General features: G+C 35.4%; 1 protein-coding gene across 1 annotated transcript; it reads right to left on the minus strand.

The window, feature by feature from the left end:
- Window positions 1-220: 220 nt before the first annotated feature.
- Window positions 221-22,716, minus strand: LOC138703462 (kynurenine formamidase-like). The gene is made up of 5 exons (XM_069831342.1): window positions 22,475-22,716; window positions 14,442-14,563; window positions 11,043-11,252; window positions 10,343-10,519; window positions 221-487 (listed from the first exon to the last, which is right to left on the minus strand). The coding sequence occupies exons 1-5, from the start codon at window positions 22,699-22,701 to the stop codon at window positions 396-398; spliced, it is 828 nt and encodes a 275-aa protein (XP_069687443.1). The 5' UTR covers window positions 22,702-22,716; the 3' UTR covers window positions 221-395.

A 22,716-nucleotide genomic window follows, 5' to 3' on the forward strand; every position in this document is an offset into this window, starting at 1 on the left:
GGCAAACGATCAGGCCCAGTTGTACTATCGATACTTAGTGCGGCACACTATCGGATGCAATAGAGAATTTCATTCTGTTATCTTTCGTAATGAAGTAATGACGAAACTATGACGTAGCTGTGTATCATTGTTATACACCACGTATGTAGTGATTAGTCAGGAATTTACACACGACTTATAAACGAACTATTCGCTGTATAAGTATTAAAACAATTAAACGTCTGTATAAGAGTTGTTATTAGTATGATCCTTAAAGTTTCGACACGTACACTGAAAGTAGGTTCTGGAAGGGATATTTTGGCTTCAAAGCAAATGTGTGCAGGAGTTATATAATCATATTTAAATATTCAATGTCCATCAGTATACTTTAATCTTATTTTTGTCCAGAATGGGATCTATTCGTGGTTCAAGAGTGCAATAACTCTGGCTGGAGCTCCGGTACCAATTGTTATCTTGAGTGGTAATACGTGTAGCATGAATCCTTTAGCTGGAAGAGAAATAAAATGTCAGTTTTGATACATGAATGCGTAGAGTTTTTAGTATTAAATGAAAATTATTTATTTTTACAATAACAAAGTATATAAACTGTTCATTAATACATATTCTCATGCATTTTTTATGGCGGACTCCCAAATTTACGGCAATTTTTCGATTCCTTGTCTGAAGAATCCCGGTGGTTTGGAGTTGAAGAAATCGTCGAGCCAATTTTGAAGAGCAGCTTCGTTAGTAAAGAAGATTTATCAGAGATTTGTTGTACAGATAGTGGAAATGGTGAAAATCTGATAGAGTTAGAATAGGAGAATAGGATGAATGTGGAATAACCTTCCAACCAAGTTCTCAGATAACAGCTTTTGTAGTGTTAGCAGTATACGGACGTACATTATTACGCTGCGAAATCAATTGATGCAGTCTTTCCAGTCGTTTTTTTAATTACAGCCTCAAGGCAAGAGTGAGTTGTTAATAATAGTCTACTTGGAAGTAGTTCATGTAGATGACACCTTTGTCCTACAAGATGCACAACGTTAGCTTACGTAAATGTACAAAAACTTTTGCACAAGGAGTTGCGTTTTGGTTAGAAGTCAGTCATCTCTTTCTGTTCTTTATCTTGATGTAAAGGCACCATTTTGCGTCATCAGTAACAATCTGGGACAAAAACGATAGACATTTTTGATGAGTCTAATGATGACGAGCAAGCAAAGAAGCACGATGATTTTTTGTTGTTTTTGTACACATACACCCAATTTTTTAATTTGTCCATGGAATCCAAATGTCGTAAGATGGTTTATTGGTCACAGTTTATCGTACTGGCCAATTTTCTAGTTGAGTGACATTAATCATCGTAAATTTAAAGCATTTAAACGATCTCCATCATAGTCGGACGTGGAGAATCATTCATGTCAAAATGACCATCTTTGAAACGAGAAAACCACTTTCGTGCCTACTTTCCCTTATGGCATTCTTCCCATAAACGGCACAAATTATTGTAGTGGCTCTCGATCCGTTTGCTCCTCTGTTAAACTAAAAAAAAAGGGTATGTCGGAAATAGGGTTGCCAACCCTCCGGGATTTCTCATATTTATCCGTAATTTTTAACAGCTTCCAGCTCCCATACTTTTCTTCTATTCGATCACTTTTCTCCCTTATTTTTTGCAATGTATAAATCATTATTCTAAACATTTGGTTTTGACGTGAATGATGACTGTATACATGTTGAATTTTATTGTTCAAGAGATGCATTGAAATGTGCAGTTTTTTCAGACGGTAATGCTTTCGGAAAATGGGTTTTAGTGTTCACCTGTTTAAAATCAAACAATATTGATAGAATAATTTTGGGAAAACTGGCCAGTTTTGTTCTAAGCACACCAAGTACTAATGTTCATACAAAAAGGATGTTTTAGCTCATGAACAATAATTGGACAGATGTTCGAAACAGGAACACGACACATCTAATCAAATCAGAGCTGCAAACTGCAATTGACTTAACTATTGCACAGTGCTGCTCATCGGAGTGACTACTACCGCGGAGGAATCGGAGATTGCGAATAAAGCTCTCCACCGGTGATCTCCGATAGTACCGTAGGTGGGACAGGGGACATACGGAGGGTTGCGGGGGTTCGGAGCGAAGCGACAGTTGGCTCAAGGACGACCGGCGCGTACGGACTGACTGTAGTTGTGAGGGGAACAAAATGGCACCAAATCGGATATCCGTCGCATGGAAATTCTTTAATTTAGTTGAAGGTAATAATAAAGTCGCACACTGTAAACTTTGTGGGCGAATTTACTCTAAGGGTGGTAGAACTTCGAATTTGTTAGACCATTTGAAGCGATCGCACAATCGCGAGCTTGATGAAAACAATTACGCAAAACATTTGATACGATTTCTTTTTAAATTGTTTTAGTGCCATTGTTCCCAAAGGCTCACAGTCTATGAAAAAGTCTTGAAATTTCTCTAAAACGTAACTTACGAGGCAATAAAAAACAAATGAAATATTTACAAGACGACTTGAGTTATATTTTACTGCTTGGATTAAAATATTTCTGAATGAAACTGAAGAAATATCTGGTAATAATATAATTACAATTATCCTTAAGTTGATATCCACTTATATTTTTATTACAGAACAAGAGTGGCGCGTTTTAGAAGAGACAGTTGAAATACTGACACCCTTTAACACAATAATCACAATCCTGTCCGGTGAAGAATCTGAATAAATTATGTTGGACAGTAAACTTTATCCCATTGATAGCCCACGTTTCTTTTGTTTCATTCTGAAGCTCCCTTAATATATTTTACGTTAACTAAACCGATTAGAATAATAATTGACAAACCCTGTTTAGGATTAAACGACAGTTTCTAGGACAATTAAAGTATAAATGTTTACATTAGCTTTACGTCTGCGTTAGTTTTGCAGTTAGATTGAATGTTATTAATTTGATCAATGACATAAAACTAATACGCCTTTCCACATATACTATGAATTTCAAAACTAGAAAAAAAAAAATCTGTCAGCTAAAGTAGCACTTTAAGCAACACAAAAAAGAGCCGAAGAAAGAGAGAGAGATTAACATAAAAGAGACATTAAACAATAACAAATTAGAACTTATTTTAAAAGATACGCGGACGTCAGCGGACTCCAATCACTACCTGATCCGATTAAAGGATTGCTCAGCGGAAAGTGTATGTCTGCGCCACAGCACATATACAACCTGCGCGGCATCAATCGGAGGTAACCGGAGGTCTCCGATTGAAAGCGCGCAAACAACCGCTCCGGAGAAAACCTAATCATAAGGAGCACTACTATTGCACGACACAAGATCTGTCTCAAAATACTCTTAATTTAAGCCTAGCTGTCGAAGTGTAGAATAAAGTTGCTTTTTAGTAATTGAAATGAATAATTTGCCAGTTTTCTGTGTGAAATTTTTGTCGATTTCTTAATATCCCGCATTTTCCTAAAAAAAAAAAAAAGTTGGCAGCCGTAGTCGGAAATAGTGTTTTACTAGTTTACACTGCATTTTAAACCCATAATTAAAACAAACTTTCTTAAAGATTCTTAACACAGAACTATGACATTAAAATAACAAAATATGAAATATCCCAAACAATTCAAGACATTATTACAAAAACAGCCCTTGTCAATTTTTAACGAAAATGAGTTAAGAGCACCATCACGTGAAGGTGCATTTTTGCCACAATCTGAAATGTGTTTAAAAGCCAAAAACGATATGTGTCAGGTGCAGTAGCCATAAGAAAAAACACCGATTCTACAAAAACAGCCCATGTCATTCTGCTTTCGTACAAAAATTGCCCTTGTCAGCTGACATGGGTTGTTCTTTTGTTAAATGTTTTCAGCACTGAATTGATTAGGTACATTATGCATTATATAATAATTATTGGCAGCATTGTGTTAAACTGAATAAATATTGAAATGTTTCATATTGCAACAATGAAGTCATTGAGCATTCCATTTTAGTATCTTGTACAGTATTGGGAAAAAAAAAAAACTGGACCGACCCTTGTAGCTGATTTCATAGCCTTGTTCACTCCAGAAAACGGTAGATTGGTAACTAAGGCTTTCGTGGTTCGAATTCTGCCTGGAAAGGAAACTTTTTTTTTGTTCCTTATTCAAATTTATTTCCAATACTTTTCGATTGCTAGTAAAATTCATGTTTTGGGAATAATAAGTTAATTAAGTAGTAAAATACCACTGCAATCGAAATAAGGAACAAAAAAGTTTCCTTCCCAGGCAGGATTCGAACCACGAAAGTCTTAGTTACCAGTCTATCGTGCTCTGGAGTGAACAGGGGTCTGAAATGAGCTACAAGGGTCGGTCCGATTTTTTTTTTGCCACTACTGTACATCATGGCTAGTAATGATGGAAGTGGATTAAATTTTCAGAAAAGAAAACGAAATGGCAGAAAGGAAGAGTTTATTAAGAAAATTAATGTAGAGGGAAAATAAGATATTAATCACGTAGGGAAATATGTAGCACCTTGCATTATAAGGTAAGAATAAGTTCAGATGGTATATCCAAAGATGTGCCTGTTTGTCGCAATGCGTTTATGAGTTTGCATGAGATAACGAGAGAGCGTCTTCCTACTGTACAGGCATAATTGCTGAACTATCAGAAATCTCCTACTGACTCCAGAGATAAACACACTAATCGCCCCAAGGCGGTTCCAAGGGTATCAATATTTCAAGAACTAACATTTGCCACTCTTTACAATGAACCCTTGAAGATCAAGCAATAAAAATTAGAGGACCTGAAAAAACTGTATGGACTATTATCTCCAGAAAGTCTCCGGTTCTTTGAAAGTCTCCAACCTGTTTCAGAAACGAAAACTACCAATACACATGTTGTTGATATTGAAGGGTCCAATAACAGCAGTGGAGGAAAAAGTTATTAATAAGTGTTGTGATTTCCTGACAATTTACTGATATTACAATACAATATTAAATATTAAATTAATATTATTACGATCTTCATTTGTATTATTTTAATACAAAAATAGCCCATGTCACACGCTCCCACATTCAATAATTAATTATATGTCTCTAATATGTAAAAACTTATATGTGTTTATCATATATCTGATTCTTATATCCTGAAGAAAGAGTCTACCTTTTTTTATTTCGATGTTATAATTTACATGGGCTGGGGTTGTTTTTTTGTTCTCCTGAAAAATCGACATTTTTGACAAGGGCTGTTTTTGAAATAATGTCTTCAATTGTTTTTACAATGCAAAACTGCCATGGAAAACAAAAACGCTAGGAACTTATGCATCGACCTGTTACAGTGTAGTGCTGGCAAAACGTACATAGAATAATTTCTCCACTTTAAAATCTCGTCATATGTAATATAGAATACAATTACTAGTCCAGTGGCGATTTCTCTTAAGGAGCACAGGAGCAGTGCACCACCTTTAAAGTTATATCAATGAGCTGCAGTAGACTATGTGAGCGACATAATTCTTTATTTTATGTAAAAATAACACTGCACGTGTACTGTTCTTGTTGACGCCTGGGACTTACGTTTACCGCTCGACACATGCGGCACACACTGTTCCATTCGAGCATGCGCAGTAGTACTGTTTCACTGACAGGCTTTGGAGCATGGTAGGGAGGCAGTACAGTGTGCGTAGGAGGGGTTAGGAGCACTTTCAGATGTGTTCCAAGCTCGTTCCACCATAAATGTTACAATGAATAGTGTGCAAAATCTTTTAAATGTGTAATTTTCTGTACGACCTTTACACGAAAAGATCAAAATAAAGAAGATGGGTAGACCTACACATGAATTAAAATTATATAAGTGACGAAGAACAGTAATAGAGAAGTGACTAGAAAATTCAACATTCGGACTGACGAAAAATGCAATGTGCGGCTGCAATATAAAAGACGCTGTATTTTGTTTTCCTTGTCTATTGTTCGACGGCGAACATTTGACAAAAAAAAACGAGTACGTTTTATAATTCTATTCTGTTTGAATTTAGGACTGTGCGTAGTAACTACATAATTTTGATTATCGTTCTACAGATATGATTGATTTGAACCACATGAATGAAATAATTAAAAAACACGATTCTTCAGCTGCACACATCAACAATAATGTTAAATTAGCAGTGTTGGGTCAAACAAACATACAGACACAATTGGATTCAATTAGACTGTCGAACTTCACAATGATAAAGTTACCAAGAACAGATTTGTGCGTGGAGCTTTTGAGTTGGCTTTAAGAGGTCACGATGACGGAAACTCTCTTTAAACGCTAGTATTTTTCTTGGCCTCATCAATTTCAGTTCTGAATTAGACGCACTCTTAAGGAACATTTGGAAAGAGCAAAAGTGTTTAAGGACACATCAAACACTATACAGAACGAAGTCCTTCAAGCCATTTTGATGTATGCCATGATGAGATTCCAAAGAAATAAAGAAAGCTGCTGACATTTTAGCAGTTAAGGCTGATGAGACAACACACGTATCGAATGCTTGTGAACGTGTGAACTGTGTTATAAAACGCAATATAGCGAAAACAATATTATTTACTGTGTGCTGCAATAGAAATTGAACACTTTACTTTGCTATTACTGGACCTACATAGGAAACTGATTAACTGCAGTTTCTTGACTAACAACATTATGTAAATCTATACCTACGTAACATATGTTAATAGTTATGTAGTAGTTAGTACCTATAATAATAATAATAATAATAATAATAATAATAATAATAATAATAATAATAATAATAATAATAATAATAATAATAATAATAATAATAATAATAATAATAATAATAATAATAATAATAATTATTATTATTATTATTATTATTATTATTATTATTATTATTATTATATGATAATCATAATCATAATAAATATTTGTGCACCACCAGGATTATTTATCACCACACGCCACTGATTACTACGTTTTCATAGAGTATTCAGATCGATCTGAATATATATGTCATGAAAACGGGGATTCAATTCGATCTGAGTCTCAAGGTCGATACACCTAAAAAGTGGGATCGGATCGTATTCAGTGAGAATTGAGTTCCATGAAAACGGGCATCGTATTCAATTCGATCTCAATACGCTAAGCGCGAGATCGATCGTCATTTGTTTGATGTGTCAGATGTTTTATCAACAGCGAGGGAAATATGTATGTTGAAAAAGAGTGTTGTAAAACATAATATTTCGTGTTTTCCTAAAAGTCAATATTACCATTATTCATTAACAGCCAGAATATTAAGCTTTCATGCGCCTCATTTGAAGAACGAAACATTGTTTATAGCCAATGGCTACAGAGTGACCAACACGCTAATATGTCGATGACATGTTAACCAACATAACTACATTTCGAAACTTCAACTTTCGTACTCAGATCGTTTTCAATACGTATCGAAAATTGCATGAAAACAGGGATCGTATTCAGATCGAAATTAATATTCCATGGAAACGTAGTAAATGAAGATACCCTGGGGTTTATACAAATCTGGCTTTCAGGTATAGCTCCCTGTAAACCTGATTTGAATAATTTCATGGGAAAAATTGTTTTGTGAGGTCGGGCATCGAACCCAGGACATTTGGCTGAGCGCGTCAATACTCTACAGGCTGAGCTGTCCAGAAACTCTACCGGAACCCGGGAATAATTGAGCTAGAGTGTGGTAGAGTTTTTGGGTAGCTAAACGACAAAGCCTTGGCGCGCTCAGCAGAAGATCCTGGGTTCGATGCCCGGCCCCAGAACATTTTTTTCCCTTGAAATTATTCATATTCTGGGTTTATTTAATATATTTCCTGCAATAAAGAATATCTGAAGTCTTAGAGTTGTGACAATGTTAGTAGCTAATTATTTTATTTAACCACTCTTTCACCGGCAAAAATTTCATACATTATGCCTACTGAGATAACGTGACCTATCACATGATGAGCAGAAAAAGCTGCGGTAGCTGGGTTGGGCTTAATAAAGTAAAGTGCGTCTGAACCATTCTAGATCGGGAAATTGGTCGGTCACTTATCCTATAGAAAGCCAGAACTCTACCGCTAAACGAGGATGCGTGCTGCTGGGAGTAAACTGGTTTAAAACTGAAGTACAAAGAATTAAAGTAGGCTAATGTAACTGTGTAATTTTTAGAGGTTATTCCTTGGCTAGAACACAACAAAAAATTCCAATTCCATATTAGTCCCGAATGAATATCTTTCTCAGAAAAAATATTTTCCCTTAAATGTTACCACTGTTTTACTTTATACGCACTACCTTGATTCTTACTCTATCATTAGGGAATCTGATAAGGAACAATTTCCTCCGTTGCAGTTTTTCAATAAAATGCGCGGTTTTCTTGCAAATTAAATAACATTATTACGTATAGTTATTTCATACTATTTGAAAGTCTCGTAACCCTACTGCAATGACTAAGGGACGGAATGCTGCTATTAAGACCGAGTTCTTGTATGTATGTATTCGTAGGCTAGCCGACGATGCGCTGTTGTCAAACTTCATTGGCTTTCAGTCTAATTTTGTAATTAGCTATGCACTTAATTACAAAACACAATTATTTTTTATTTATTTCAATGCATTCTATTGCCCGTTTCAATCTTCATAGTTAGTAGTTACATCACTTCCACTCTGTGTATAACACAAGATCCAAAACTCACCCTGTTCTCAGAGAAGATGCTGTATCTATACTAATAATAAATCTGTAGCCAAAATTTTTCTGGTAATTTTCGATTTTCCAAAAATAATTGGTCCTAACATATATATATAATTAACCGCCCTGAAACCGAAAATCGCTTTTTTGAAATTTTTGTTTGTATGTCTGTCTGTATGTTTGTTACCTTTTCACGTGATAATGGCTGAACCGATTTATGTGAAAATTGGAATATAAATTAAGTTCGTTGTAACTTAGAATTTAGGCTATATGGCATTCAAAATATTTTATTTAAAAGGGGGGTTATAAGGGGGCTTGAATTAAATAAATCGAAATATCTCCCTATTATTACTTTTCATGAAAAATGTTACATAACAAAAGTTTCTTTAAAAAAATTTCCGATAAGTTTTATTCCACGCAAAATTTTGATAGGACTAATATTTAATGAGATAAATGAGTTTCAAAATTACAATAATAACGCCATCTAAGGCGGTGTAATGAAATAAAAAACAAATGACTTCGTCTATAAGGGGCCTTGGACAACGATCGAAAGCTATAAAACATAGCCTACAGAGAATGTTTCTGTGTTTGTATGAAGTAATATCGGAAGCTAAATTAACCGATTTGTATAATTAATTATTAATTCACCATTGGAAAGCGTAGTTTCTCTAGATGGACATAATGCTATAATGTTATTACAGTAACTTCTGAGTGAATCCAGGACAGGTAAGATTAAAATAGCTTCTTATGCACAGAAAACTTGATAGGCATTCGTTTCCTGTATTTCCTAAAATAATTTTTATGAGCAAATGAGTGGTTTCTGGATTAAAAATGATCGCATTTTAATTATTTTTATACAATTTAAATTAAGTACTGTAACATATTAAACGATTTATCCTTCTATCAAACACGAATGTTCCCTGGATCAAATGTCCTATTTTAATTATGTAATTACTTTATATTTATTTCTAACGGGTGCAGCGGAGCGCACCGGTACGGCTAGTATGACATAATATACTGTAGATGTGTGTGAAATATGTGAATGTCTTGCACATATTTCACACCTTCTAAAGAAATTGTCATTCACACGCATCAAATCTTCTTTTCTAACTACTAGTTACGAAAGTTAAGCCTATTATTGTAATCTTAGGGCAGTAATGAAATAATTGAACTCTGTACGGTCTTGGTTTCAATAATATCTCTTCCATTCCTACATATGCTTCACATATTCACATTACGAGACTATACGTCTCAGAAAGTTGCAAGAACTGGACTCCAAGGCCGCTCCAATTTTATCGATTTTCCCCCTGTAAGAACACGGCGCTATTGTCTTCTTTCTTATGTCATTTAAAGAACCTTTTTCATTGAGTCTATGAAATAACCTTAATATTATACACCTACAGTGCAGTGACATGTCAGGATATTTACTTCTGAATTTTCGCCTGGTTGACCCACACAATTTCTTATGCTTTACGTACCTGTTCTACGAGTATATGTACAACGCAAAGAGTTTGTAATATTACAAACCATCGTGTTGTATCGATAGCCTACCATGGCGTGTTGTATCGATAGCCTACCATGGCGTGTTGTATCGATAACGAAGTGGCGTGTTGTAGCGATGTGTTTATGTTTTATGGGGAACAATGGCGCGTGTGGTAGCGATAAACATCGATTAGAACCCTATTTCAATCTAAAATTACCTGGTAAAGCGTCCTTTTCAAGATTGAGATTTTCAATCCCAAACATTTGTGTTTCAAACAACATCTGGTGCACCTCAAAATTGCTGCTCTTTCCTGGATCTAATGATGGAGTGTCCACGCCCACGGCGTATATACTTCCCTTTTCTAGAATATACTTTCCTGCTTCTACGGATAAACCTGTGTACAAAACAAATTGAAAGAAATTTATCTTAGTTTTACTAGCATAAGGTGAACATAAAACAGTCAATTTTATGAATCTCACGCTTAATTATACCATATTAAATTCTTAAGGGCACTTACTGAATATGTAAGATATTTTCATTTACTTTTCATTATGCAAAACTTTCAGAATATATAGGGTATTTTAAAAGTCAGTTCAAACATTAAACCGCTATAAATATTATAATATTGGAGATAGAAAAACATCACAGCTTATAATTTTCGACTGTCATTTCGGGGCCATGGTTCCTTATCTCAAATCGATATATGTGCCTTCGCCCTGAAAGTTTGTAACACCATCTCGGAAACACCCTGTATATATATATATATATATATATATATATATTTGCAAAATGAAATGCTGCACCTAGATATTATTATATTTGTATTTGTGCCGGTAAGTATGTATGTATTTGAATAACTAAGTTTTATGTTATGCAATATTTATTACTAGTGGAGTTTAAGAACTCAATTCACTTACCTGGAAAACTCAATTCCGACGCATTGCTCTTCTCCAGCCCGAAGTATTCTGTGCGGTTGTCATAGTAACGAGAAGACCAGCCGAAACGGATCAACAAAATCGAGTCATCAGGCAATTGTCCATGTTCATCTTCCCACTCTTCGATGTCTTTTCTCTGAAGTTCGAAGTCATTGTTGCCCTGGACCTTTTCCGAGACGTCAATTAAGGCACCTAAAATAATAAAGTGAAAACCACGCAATGAGGGTGATTTTTTTATCTCTTTACAAAAATAATGATCATGAAAGAAGACACTCAGAAAGAAGCAGGAAGAGATTGAGGAGCAGTTTTGGTGTTGAAATACGCTTAAAGATCTTAACGATAATGTAGGAGTTGTTAATTTAATGATTATTATAAAGAGAATATGAAAATGACGTCAGACTATTGTCATAACTAGGCCTGTAATGTTGGGGACCGATTACAAATACAACATGGTATATAGGCCGGGGACGTGAGTTAGTACGAGGACATTGACTTGGTTCTCCGATCGATTATGGAAGTAACAAGGTGAACATAAACAAATCTGGACAGATCCGTACAGTTACAATGCACAACAACTCACATTTTCTGTGCCTCACCAAATTCCGCTGCAAAAATTTGCGCCTGAGAACCTTTGATTTTCGGCATAATTATTCAGCAGGTACAGTGTTTAAGCATGCTACAGTAGTGACTGGTGAACGGATAGTAAACTGGAAACCACCGTATAACGCACCCTGTCGATCCCCAACGTTACAAGCCTAGTCATAACATTAAATGAATAAATATAAATAAATAAATAAATAAATAAATAAATAAATAAATAAGTAAAAAATAAATAAATAAGTAAAAAATAAATAAATAAATAAATAAATAAATAAATAAATAAATAAATAAATAAATAAATAAATAAATAAATAAATAAATAAATAAATAAATAAATAAATAAATAAATAGATAAATTTCAAAATATTTAACCTAAACGTTTTCATTTCGGCAATTATTTACAGATTCGGAAATAAAATTTGGAGCTCCTTTATTTTTTAAGTTTCGCTTATAGCATACTGCGCATGTGCAGTAAACAAGAGCCCCTGCATATATGTGATACTTGTGGACAGTCGTATGAAATACTTTTGCCTACATACAGGTGGCCTCTCTTAAAGATTCGCTTTAAATTTTAATTCCGTATCTGTACACGGTCATGCCGTCATGATGGATTAGATACAATCCAATATTTAACATAATTACAATTTAGGTCATAAAATAATGACCACTGTTTTATAAAGAAACATTTCGTAAAATGAATTCGATATATTTATGTCACTACTGGTTCAATTTCCTAACATTATGTTTAAGTTGTTCACGTTCATTTGAAAAATTTCAACAAATGAAACGGGTAAATATTTTAAGGCCTGAAACGATTATACATGAAGGAATATTCGTTTAGAGGAATTCATTTCACAAAATTGAGGAAAACTAACGAACACATTTCTTTCAGCAAAATGAGAATGCCCATTACAAGACATCGCTCATTTCCAACAAGAATGTCACAACTCAAAATTTGGCATTTTTGAGTTACCGGTATAGAAAAAATCTTTTTGAGATACACTTTTATCACAGTCTACTATATACAGTCGCGAAGCTCAACATGTAGTAAAAATGCAAACATGGGTAGTTGCCCACCACTAGGTTCGCTACTATCGCCTCATCATCACAGATCTCTCCTAGCAGATGACAAAATATGTTACACTTTCGTTGTCGTGTTCTTTTGGAAAAATTAACACCTTCCTTCCATTATTGAAATATTAAATGGATAAAGTTAATTTATTATTTTAATGAAGTATATTAAATTCCATAAACTCGAAGATACCTGCAAGAAATAGGTTAATATTATTTTTGTTTGTGCAAAACGAACTGAAATTTACTATAATCGCTTCACTCATTCAAGATTATAGTTTATTTTGGGTTATTTTACGACGCTGTATCAACATCTAGGTTATTTAGCGTCTGAATGAAATGAAGGTGATAATGCCGGTGAAATGAGTTCGGGGTCCAGCACCGAAAGTTACCCAGCATTTGTTCGTATTGGGTTGAGGGAAAACCCCAGAAAAAACCTCAACCAGGTAACTTGCTCCGACCGGGATTCGAACCCGGACCACCTGGTTTCGCAGCCAGACGCGCTGACCGTTACTCCACAGGTGTGGACAAGATTATAGCGATAATGAACTATGAAACCAATAAATATTAATTTGCATTTCCCTTTACAACAATAATACAATAACAATAATAATGGAAATATGAATTAATGGAGTAACTTACGTGTACCGGTACTTCTACTGTAGGCTTACGTAGTTAACAAAGTGGGATGAGGTTAAGCAATAATAATCACACCAGAATTGGAACTAAAACGTGATCAATAAATTTTATTGTAACAGACTTACTTTTTCTACGTCTCTAGTAAAGTAACAAATAAAAATAACAACAAAATTAACAGCTATAATTAAAAACATATCCTTTGAAAAAAAAGTAGGCCTAAGTTGTCTGAAAATGTACAATTATTCTAGGAATCAGCTGATACAGACGTAGAATTAGTGCAAAGCTTTTGTTTCTCAGCTGCAGGTAATAACAGAACAGGTTTATTTGAAACATCAAATAAAGTTGGAACTGCATTCCAGATTAATTCATTTTTTGTTTTCATTCATGAATTGTGTGTTTTCGAAATGAAGAGAGCAAAACTTTATATTATTATAAAGATATGCTTCATTCTTTGTCATTAGATCTTCCCTCCTGCTGTTTATTAACCACTTTTTGCATCTAGAAGTAAAATAAGAAATAGATGTTAGAATTCTTCTTCACGAGCATCAATGCGAAATACGCAACGACCTAGCACTCAATGGAAATACGACTCAGTCCACTCTAAATCCAAAGTCGACCGTGGACAGTCTATTGTTTCTAGTTGCTAACCGCTTGGAGCGCTTTATCGCGAGATTTCCAAAAAATCACCTCAAGCTTCGCGACTGTAGACTGTGCTTTTATGGCAAGTCGTCGTAACTCAACTTCCAAAATTACCCGCTAGAGAACAGTTGTGACGTCGTTGCGCTTATAAAATCTTGTAATTCGATTATTAGCAACAGTGTTCAGTTGCGCTAGTAGTTCTGCCATATTATCATTACATGTTTATATGAAGAAAGTATTATTTTAGAATGTGACATTATTATGAAAAAAACGAGAATTACCAGGTATTATAATACCTACAATAATTTTAATTCAAGAGAGTTATATGACGTTCTTGTGTAACAAACACATTATAAACCTATAAAGTAATATTCGTCGTATACTCTATATTTTTCTAATTTTTAAATTAAAAATTAAAGTTTCAATACTCACCCGGAACAAATAAACGCTTCAATGGAATGTCTGCGATCTTCCAACCATTCTCGCTGAAGTGATACGGAGCATCCACATGCGTCCCAATATGCTCAGTTGTAATGAATGTGTTTCTGGCAAACCTTAAATTTACGAAACGAAATTTATTATTATTAACATTATTATTATTATTATTATTATTATTATTATTATTATTATCTTTATTATTATTATTAATATATTTTTTTGTTTTATTGGGTTATTTTACGACGCTGTATCAACATCTAGGTTATTTAGCGTCTGAATGATATGAAGGTGATAATGCCGGTGAAATGAGTCCGGGGTCCAGCACCGAAAGTTACCCAGCATTTGCTCGTATTGGGTCGAGGGAAAACCCCGGAAAAAACCTCAACCAGGTAACTTGCCCCAACCGGGATTCGAACTCGGGCCACCTGGTTTCGCAGCCAGACGCGCTGACCCTTACTCCACAGGTGTGGACATTATTAATATTATTATTATTTGTAGTAGTAGTAGTAGTAGTAGTAGTAGCAGTAGCAGTAGCAGTAGTAGTAGTAGCAGTAGCAGTAGTAGTAGCAGCAGTAGTAGCAGTAGTAGTAGCAGTAGCAGTAGTAGTAGCAGCAGCAGTAGTAGTAGCAGCAGCAGTAGTAGTAGTAGTAGCAGTAGTAGTAGCAGTAGTAGCAGTAATAGTAGCAGTAGTAGTAGCAGTAGCAGTAGCAGCAGCAGCAGCAGTAGCAGTAGTAGTAGCAATAGTAATAGCAGTAGCAGTAGCAGCAGCAGCAGTAGTAGTAGTAGTAGTAGTAGTAGCAGTAGCAGTAGTAGTAGCAGTAGTAGCAGCAGTAGTAGTAGTAGTAGCAGTAGCAGTAGCAGCAGCAGCAGCAGTAGCAGTAGTAGTAGTAGTAGCAGCAGTAGTAGTAATGCAGCATTGTAAAACTCGTTTCCAGAATGAAAAGTTACATCTGTTCGGATCAAGTTTATGCACATTTAAAGGACAAAACTAAAATTCTTGCAATAATTTATTGTCATAATATACTATTCTCTTAAACTGACTGACAAGGAAGGTCCAGGTAGCTGTCGCTGATAATTGAATGGGACAAGTTTGTCTTTTAGAACATAAGGAAAGAGGTATGGCTCGATTTGAGATGCTATGGAATACATGTGCCGGAACAACTGGATAATACCACAGTCTAGTATATACAATCGCGAAGCTTGGGGTGATTTTTTGCATTTCTCCCGATAGTTGCTAGCCGCTTGGAGCGCTGAGTGTACTAGGAACAATAGACTGTGTCACTGCCATCGTGATCTAATACAGGCCGTAAGGCAGACCATGTGACTCGCTTAACCCGATCACGAAGGGCGGCGTTTCAACCATATAAATTAATTGGAATGCATAAAAAGTAACATATATTTCTCTAAAAGTACTGTAATTGCATTAATAAAATTTAAAACAATGATTAGGAGACACTTCAGACATAATTCCTTGCGAGTTAAGGTGTAATATTTTTGGTGTGAAAATTACGTTGTTCGTATGTGTAATAGACCTACCTGCCTTTATTTCGATTAAATATTGCGAAATTATTGTACATTCATTTATGCACGATTCAATAATTTTCACTTGCACCGCACGATATGTTGAAATTATAGGTTATGTTTACTGTCCCAGTTGCCCCTTTCTGTCTAATTTTAGTGGTCTCCAATGCCCTGCCATTCATATGGAAATATTATAGGTTATGTTTACTATATCTTATATTCCTAAATTCGCAATTATACATTATAATTAACAATAATGTCATATATGATACTTCGCACATTCAATTTGTCTGTATTTTAATACTACAATTGAGTATTGAATTATTGCATTTATCTACTACCTAAGAGACGAAGTAACAATCGTACAATCATAAGAGTGGTATGATAAATTTTCTGTCTTTATCAAGGAAGGTAGATGTGCTATATTAAAATCACAATATAAATTCTTTTTTATTAAACCTCAAAATAGCTTCCATTCTAAACTTAAAATGTTGATGCGAAAAAATTATGTAAACATGTAAAATTCTCTTCACATTAAAATAACACAGTTTTGTAATTATTTCTGCAACATATTATGCAACAAGAAGTAAACGGAGCTTATGGACACATTACACTAAATAAAACTTAACTATGATACGCAATCAAGTTATAATATAATAATTCACTGACCTCCATACACTGAAATAGAAAACCCGAACATATATTACGGCCAGGAAGGTGAGTTTATAAAATATAATATATACTTTATGAAAATAATATATAAACCTTATGTATTTCGTATTTCAATAGTGGAAAGAAGATGTTAATTTTTCAAAAAAACACGTTATCAAAAGTACAATACATTTTATCGTCTGCTAGGGAAAGAGTCTGTGATGAGGCGATAGAAGCGATCCTGGTGGCTAGCAACTATCTATGGATGCATATTTCAACTGTCTATGTTTGCATATTTAGTAAGTATTGAGCTTCGCAACTGTATATACTAAACTGTGATAATACGCACGGTAGACTAACGTCAACAGTCGACATTGCTCGCTACGAGACGATAAAAGTCACCCTCGGCTCTCTTTTTGCGCATGCGCCATCGGTGTAGTATTTCCGTTTCCGGTGTGATGCTGGGCCTCGTTGTAAGCATAAAAATTGTTTTATTCACCGCATTCTAGATTCACCTTCGTCACGATCATATATTATTTACATTTCGGTGATACAAGTTACGTAATTATAATAATAGTGCATTGATAGATTTCACAATTATTACTCCAGCTCCTGTTATCCAAGTCAAACCTTATTTTCGTATAATTGTATTCCAGAATATTTCCTCATAAGTCTTGATAGGCTATATGTATTAAGAGTTAATTTCTGGTGGTAGTATTGATATTAAACTTGGCTAACACAATATTCCATCTACAACTTCAGAGGAGCGGCAAGAACTAGCGCTGAGGTAGTTCTGGATATTTCAATTGTAAACCAACTTACGAATCTCGTGATATGCAAATAAATATCACCAAACGTAGGTGCCAACTTCAGAGGGGCTGCAAGACACTTTGTGTCCAAATTTATAAAACCAGGGGCATCACATCCAGTAAAATTAAGAGTGATCTCAACCTTGTTAACAATTCGAAGAGATATTCCTATGTAAATAAAGCGGCGAAACTAGCGCTGAAGTAGTTCTGGTGATTTCGGAAGTGAAAATTGTTGAATTTATAAGGGTTTCTTTTTATGTAGATACAGTTGATCGTATATGCATCATAGACAAATATATGCATGGCGTAACAAAACCCTAAACTAACCAAATCTAACCTGTCACAGATTCGTATAGGCAACATGTATATAAGCGGGGAATTACTTCAGCACTAGTTTAGCCAAAAATTGAATTAATTTGTTTGAAAGATGAAGTAGGTTATAGGCCAAAGATTATTATTTGAACTCTATAGAGAGTAGTGGTTTGGTTCGACTGGAACATCTCGGAAAAAAGAAGATATATATATATATTTTTTTATTATTACTGGTATAGACCTATATTCATTATTATTTATTATTCCACAGTTGAGTAACAAAATGGACAAGGAACCAACCAAAAGAACAAATCGGGACACCCTTAGAACAATAGCATTTTAAATATCATGGTAAATTAGGAAACATACCACTAACTTTATGAGTTCCTGTAGGCCCTAAATGTTTTTAGCCATCTAAATCACTGATAGAGGAGGTCAGCTGTCGAACATGTTAGTAAAGCAATTCACAATGCCGCTATCTTTCCTGAATTTGAGATCGGTGAATCTTCACACACGCAACAGAGTGACTCCACTTCTCTATCCATGATCCACATTTTTGTAGTTCAGTTCAAATCTATGAACTATTGGGATCGAACAGTAATGGTCCTAAGTCTTACCAAGCGGAAATAACACAGAGCTAACAGTTAATTAACAGTGTATGGTAATTATGTAGTAATAATCGGCCAGGCCTCCATATTCCCGCAATAGAGGTCCAGGGCACCTTCGTTATCATATGTATTTTCTTTTATTAAATTTCGTTTGTATATGATTAACTTGTCATCCAGTATCCACTTTACACCCTGGATCTCTGTTGTAGTAAGATGATGGCCTGGCCGATATGACCTGTCGATGGTTTGTTTCTACACAATTATTAAAATATATGTGTATACTTGGTAATGTATCTATCCTGGATCTCTATTACGGGAAGATGGCCTGGCTGATGATTACTACTTAATTACCCAAAATTTAAAACTAACCATTATCAACACTCGTTTTTAGGTTGATTTTTTTTTTTGTTATGATCGTCGTCGTAGGTGTGTGCTCGTTAATTGATTAGCAACGGCTATATAACTACTGATAATGGATAAATGCTTAATAAAGAAAATTGTCCCCACTGAAAGTGCAGTGAACGGGAATACAATGATAAATTGGGTTATATTAATGACAGTGAAATTAATGGCTCATCGTCGGGTGGCGATCAAAACCTTGTAATTCCAAAACTGAAAATTTTACAAGAGAAAGATATAATATTACTGATACGATATCATGTTCACGTGCTCTATTTTATGTACATGTCTTAAATGTCTGTTTAAATTCGACTGTTTACTAAATATGGTACTGCAATGTTTGCATACCACAGGCATTATTACAGAAGTTTGAAAACTAATCCATCAATCTCGAATGAAAGTAAAAGAAATCCAGTTCACAATTACTGCGGTAAATAAAACATTTTTATGCTTACAACGGGGCTCAGCGTCACACCGGAAGCGGAATTTCTTCACCAATAGCGCATGCGCAATAAAGGGAGCCGAGGGTGACTTTTATCGTCTCGTTTGCTCGCTGGCCACAAGTCACCGGGCCGTACCGAGCCGTATCAAACAAAAGACAATCGAAATGGTGGTAGTAAAATTCGCAACTATATTCTTAAGTAATTCACTCCATTAGTCAAATGCAAGGTTTATGCAGTACAACGGCGGTGTTTTGAATGTACCAAAACGAAATGAGAATGTAGTAAGATCTTAAAGTAGGGTATCACAAAGAAATAACAGAGGCAAAGGTGTGTTTCAGGGAATGTAATTCAAATGAAGGAAAGTAAATTCCCGTTTGATGTTCACCAAAGCATTAAGTACGTATTTATGAACGCGTTGCTATACTATTTGTGGTCTAGAGAAAATATCTTGTCTTTTAACGGCTATGAAATTATTCACTGCTTATTATTGTCTATTAATATTACGAAATAAAAACTATCATAAGGGCCATGACCGAGAGGATCATTTTAGCTGTCTGCGCATGCGCGGACTTGGTTAATAAAAACCTAAACTAACCAAACCTAACCTTCGTATATGCAAGATGTGTACCGTAGCAAGAAGGGATCTTGGTTTGATTTGGAATGCACACACGAAAATAAATTCTAATAAGGATCATGCTGCCACTGTATGAGAGGTTCGTGCATTCGACACAGCAAAAATGTATTAAACTTTGTTGTATGAAAAATCTCAAATAATAACCCCCTGAAATTAGTGACATTATTTACGGTTCCCTCTGTACTACATACTTCACTCTAAATTAAAGTAAATTAACAAATTATATTCGTATTTTAAAGTACTGAAAGCAGTTTTATACATACTTCCCATAAAATATACCCTCATTAATTCCCTCTTCGTGTTTTAGCAGAAAGATTCACAAAAAAGGGAAGGAATTAACCCGATACTAAATGGTATTTTATGCTGATGTGAACTACTATATTAAGATCTTAAAAAACAACAGTGGCGTAGCATGAAATTTTGAGCAGGGGAAGCTAACTCAAGTTGTCTTTCATGTACGAGGAAACGTGTTGCGTCTTAAAATAAATAGTAGTCGATGTCAAGTCAGCAGTCCGAAGATTGGTTGGAACCTCATAAGTAGACTTCGTGGAACTGCCACGAGAATCGTAAGGTTTACTACGCACGCGGTATAGACTGTATGAGAAGGGAGAGTGCAACGAATGGATTATGCCTCTGATGTAAACACTGAGCAGTATACTGCGGTTACAATAAAACCTGTATTCTGCATTCAAGAAATATAATGAATCATCATTGAAGTAGGAAATGTCTATACATGTAAATACACAATTATTTTGTAGTGAGATATATTAACTCTTAAAATTTAATGTAATATACTCACATCATCCTTGAATATGTGCATTGCAGTGAAGAGTTACATATATTTTGAGCGACTGCAAAGTGAACCTCTTCCGATGGTCACTCAAACAGTTTTTATATTTGGAAAATGTACGTTCAACATCACACGATGTAATAGGTGCATATTTGAAGAACGGAAAGTCACTACTTTTTAGTACACCAACTTTAGACGTCTTATCGTGACCTGATAGTACATAATTTATAATACGAAGTTGTGAATAGGCAGAATTTTTAGCAATAATGTTTCTCAGCTTACATTTAATTTTTTCTGAAATTAATGAATTGTTATTTTGGATAACGGTTTGTGATACTTTATACACTATATTAAGGGCGTCTGAGAGTTGTAGTTTAGACGATTCTAACAGGGTGATGCTTTTGGACACGATTTTAAAATTAGAATCGATGAACAGAATATCTTCCAATAGCTGTTCAGGAGGCAATGATTTTACAGCTGCAACAGCGGAACTGTCTGAGCTATCCACGCATCAATTACCTCCATTATTTTGCCGTAATGTTCTGTACAATAATTAACAGCATCCAACCACGTTTTCCAACGGGTCAAGACTGGCTGCGCGGGTAAGGGTATTCCAGGGGCAATTGTTTGGAACAGCAACACTCTCATTGTAGTATGTTTGATTGAATTCTTGTCTGCACTGAACAAATGTTAAGCTTTGACTATTCCAACCACAGTAATGCAAAAACAAGTGCTTACTTAGGTATACATTAGCTGTAGCTGCTCTATCTATTTGGACCGGTCACAACTCTTAACATGAACTGCTTATACTACGAGACCGGGCGGTCGCTCACCTCCTCTATACTACAGTACATCGGCAACCTGATTGCACGCTGCGTGTGGCAATTCAACGAAGTCTACTCACAAGTAACACCAATAAGGCATCACTTCAAATGGTACATAGTAAAATATGATTTGATGGTTTATAATTTAACATTAGCTCACTCCCTGTCATATTTAGAAAAGCCACAATATTAACGGTCAATAGATACAGTGTTAGTAAAATTACATCAATCAACGTTAAAAGCCACCGGCGTAGCTCTGTCGGCTAAGGCGCTTGCCTGCCGATCCGGACTTGCGTTCGGGCGCTGGTTCGATTCCCGCTTGGGCTGATTACCTGGTTGGGTTTCTTCCGAGGTTTTCCCCAACGTAAGGCAAATGTCAGATAATCTATGGCGAATCCTCGGGCCTCATCTCGCGAAATACCATCTTGATATCACCAATCCCATCGACGCTAAATAACCTCGTAGTTGATATAGCGTCGTTAAATACCCAAGTAAAAAATCAACGTTAAAATCTTTATCAGAAGATTATTTTTGACTACATAAATTAGTGTCAGGAACTGTTATTTCAGTCATTATTTATTATATAAGCTACAGTGCACACTAACACTTCAACTGAACACAACTCGCGAAAGGGATAACTCGGAAGCTAATTCTTTCCAATGCTTTCTTGTGAGCCTTGCGACCAGGGTAGTTTAGTTAGAAAGGGATGGAAAATCTGCGGGGTGCGTTACATAGAAGAATGTATGAAAGAAACGAGTCTGTGGAGGGGATTGTAAGCTGGTGTGTGCAGGCTTCATGTTTACTGCTGCATCACAACATTTAAGACGTACTTATAAATTGTATTGAAATTAATAAATAATTTTGTTCATAAACTGCAGTTTATTATGGAGTTATTAACTGGGGAAGCTGAGCTTTTTAGCTTACATTGACGCTACGCCATTGAAAAACAAACCTTCCTGATGCAGTAAGTGTGATTCATTAGACGATGCTCGTGTCAAGAACAGTTTCCAGTCCTACATAATTACGTTATACTTACCATCGAATTCCATTCAGATCCTTCAGTTTCGTCTGCTCTGTAATGTTGAATCTCTGTGTCCCTGGCCAGAAGACAGTGTTATCGTCCAGACCATAACCCAAGTCAACCGTTCTGGGTATGGGTGCAGACTGGCAGACAGCAAGAAGGCTCGCTAGTGTACAGGGCAGCCACATCATCTTGAATTGTGCTACGGTCACTGCTTGAGTCCATCTGCGTGACTGGATCATGTCCTCCCAACTGCC

The sequence above is a fragment of the Periplaneta americana genome, chromosome 7, assembly GCF_040183065.1.
Source record: "Periplaneta americana isolate PAMFEO1 chromosome 7, P.americana_PAMFEO1_priV1, whole genome shotgun sequence".
Taxonomy (NCBI): Eukaryota; Metazoa; Arthropoda; class Insecta; order Blattodea; family Blattidae; genus Periplaneta; species Periplaneta americana.

Coding starts and splice junctions, on each gene's coding strand:
- LOC138703462 (XM_069831342.1), bottom strand. CDS start 22,701: ATGATCCAGTCACGCAGATGGACTCAAGCAGTGACCGTAGCACAATTC. Junction 14,564..22,474: donor GATCTGAATGGAATTCGATG/GTAAGTATAACG, acceptor CGTAAATTTAAG/GTTTGCCAGAAACACATTCA. Junction 11,253..14,441: donor GAAGCGTTTATTTGTTCCGG/GTGAGTATTGAA, acceptor TTATTATTTTAG/GTGCCTTAATTGACGTCTCG.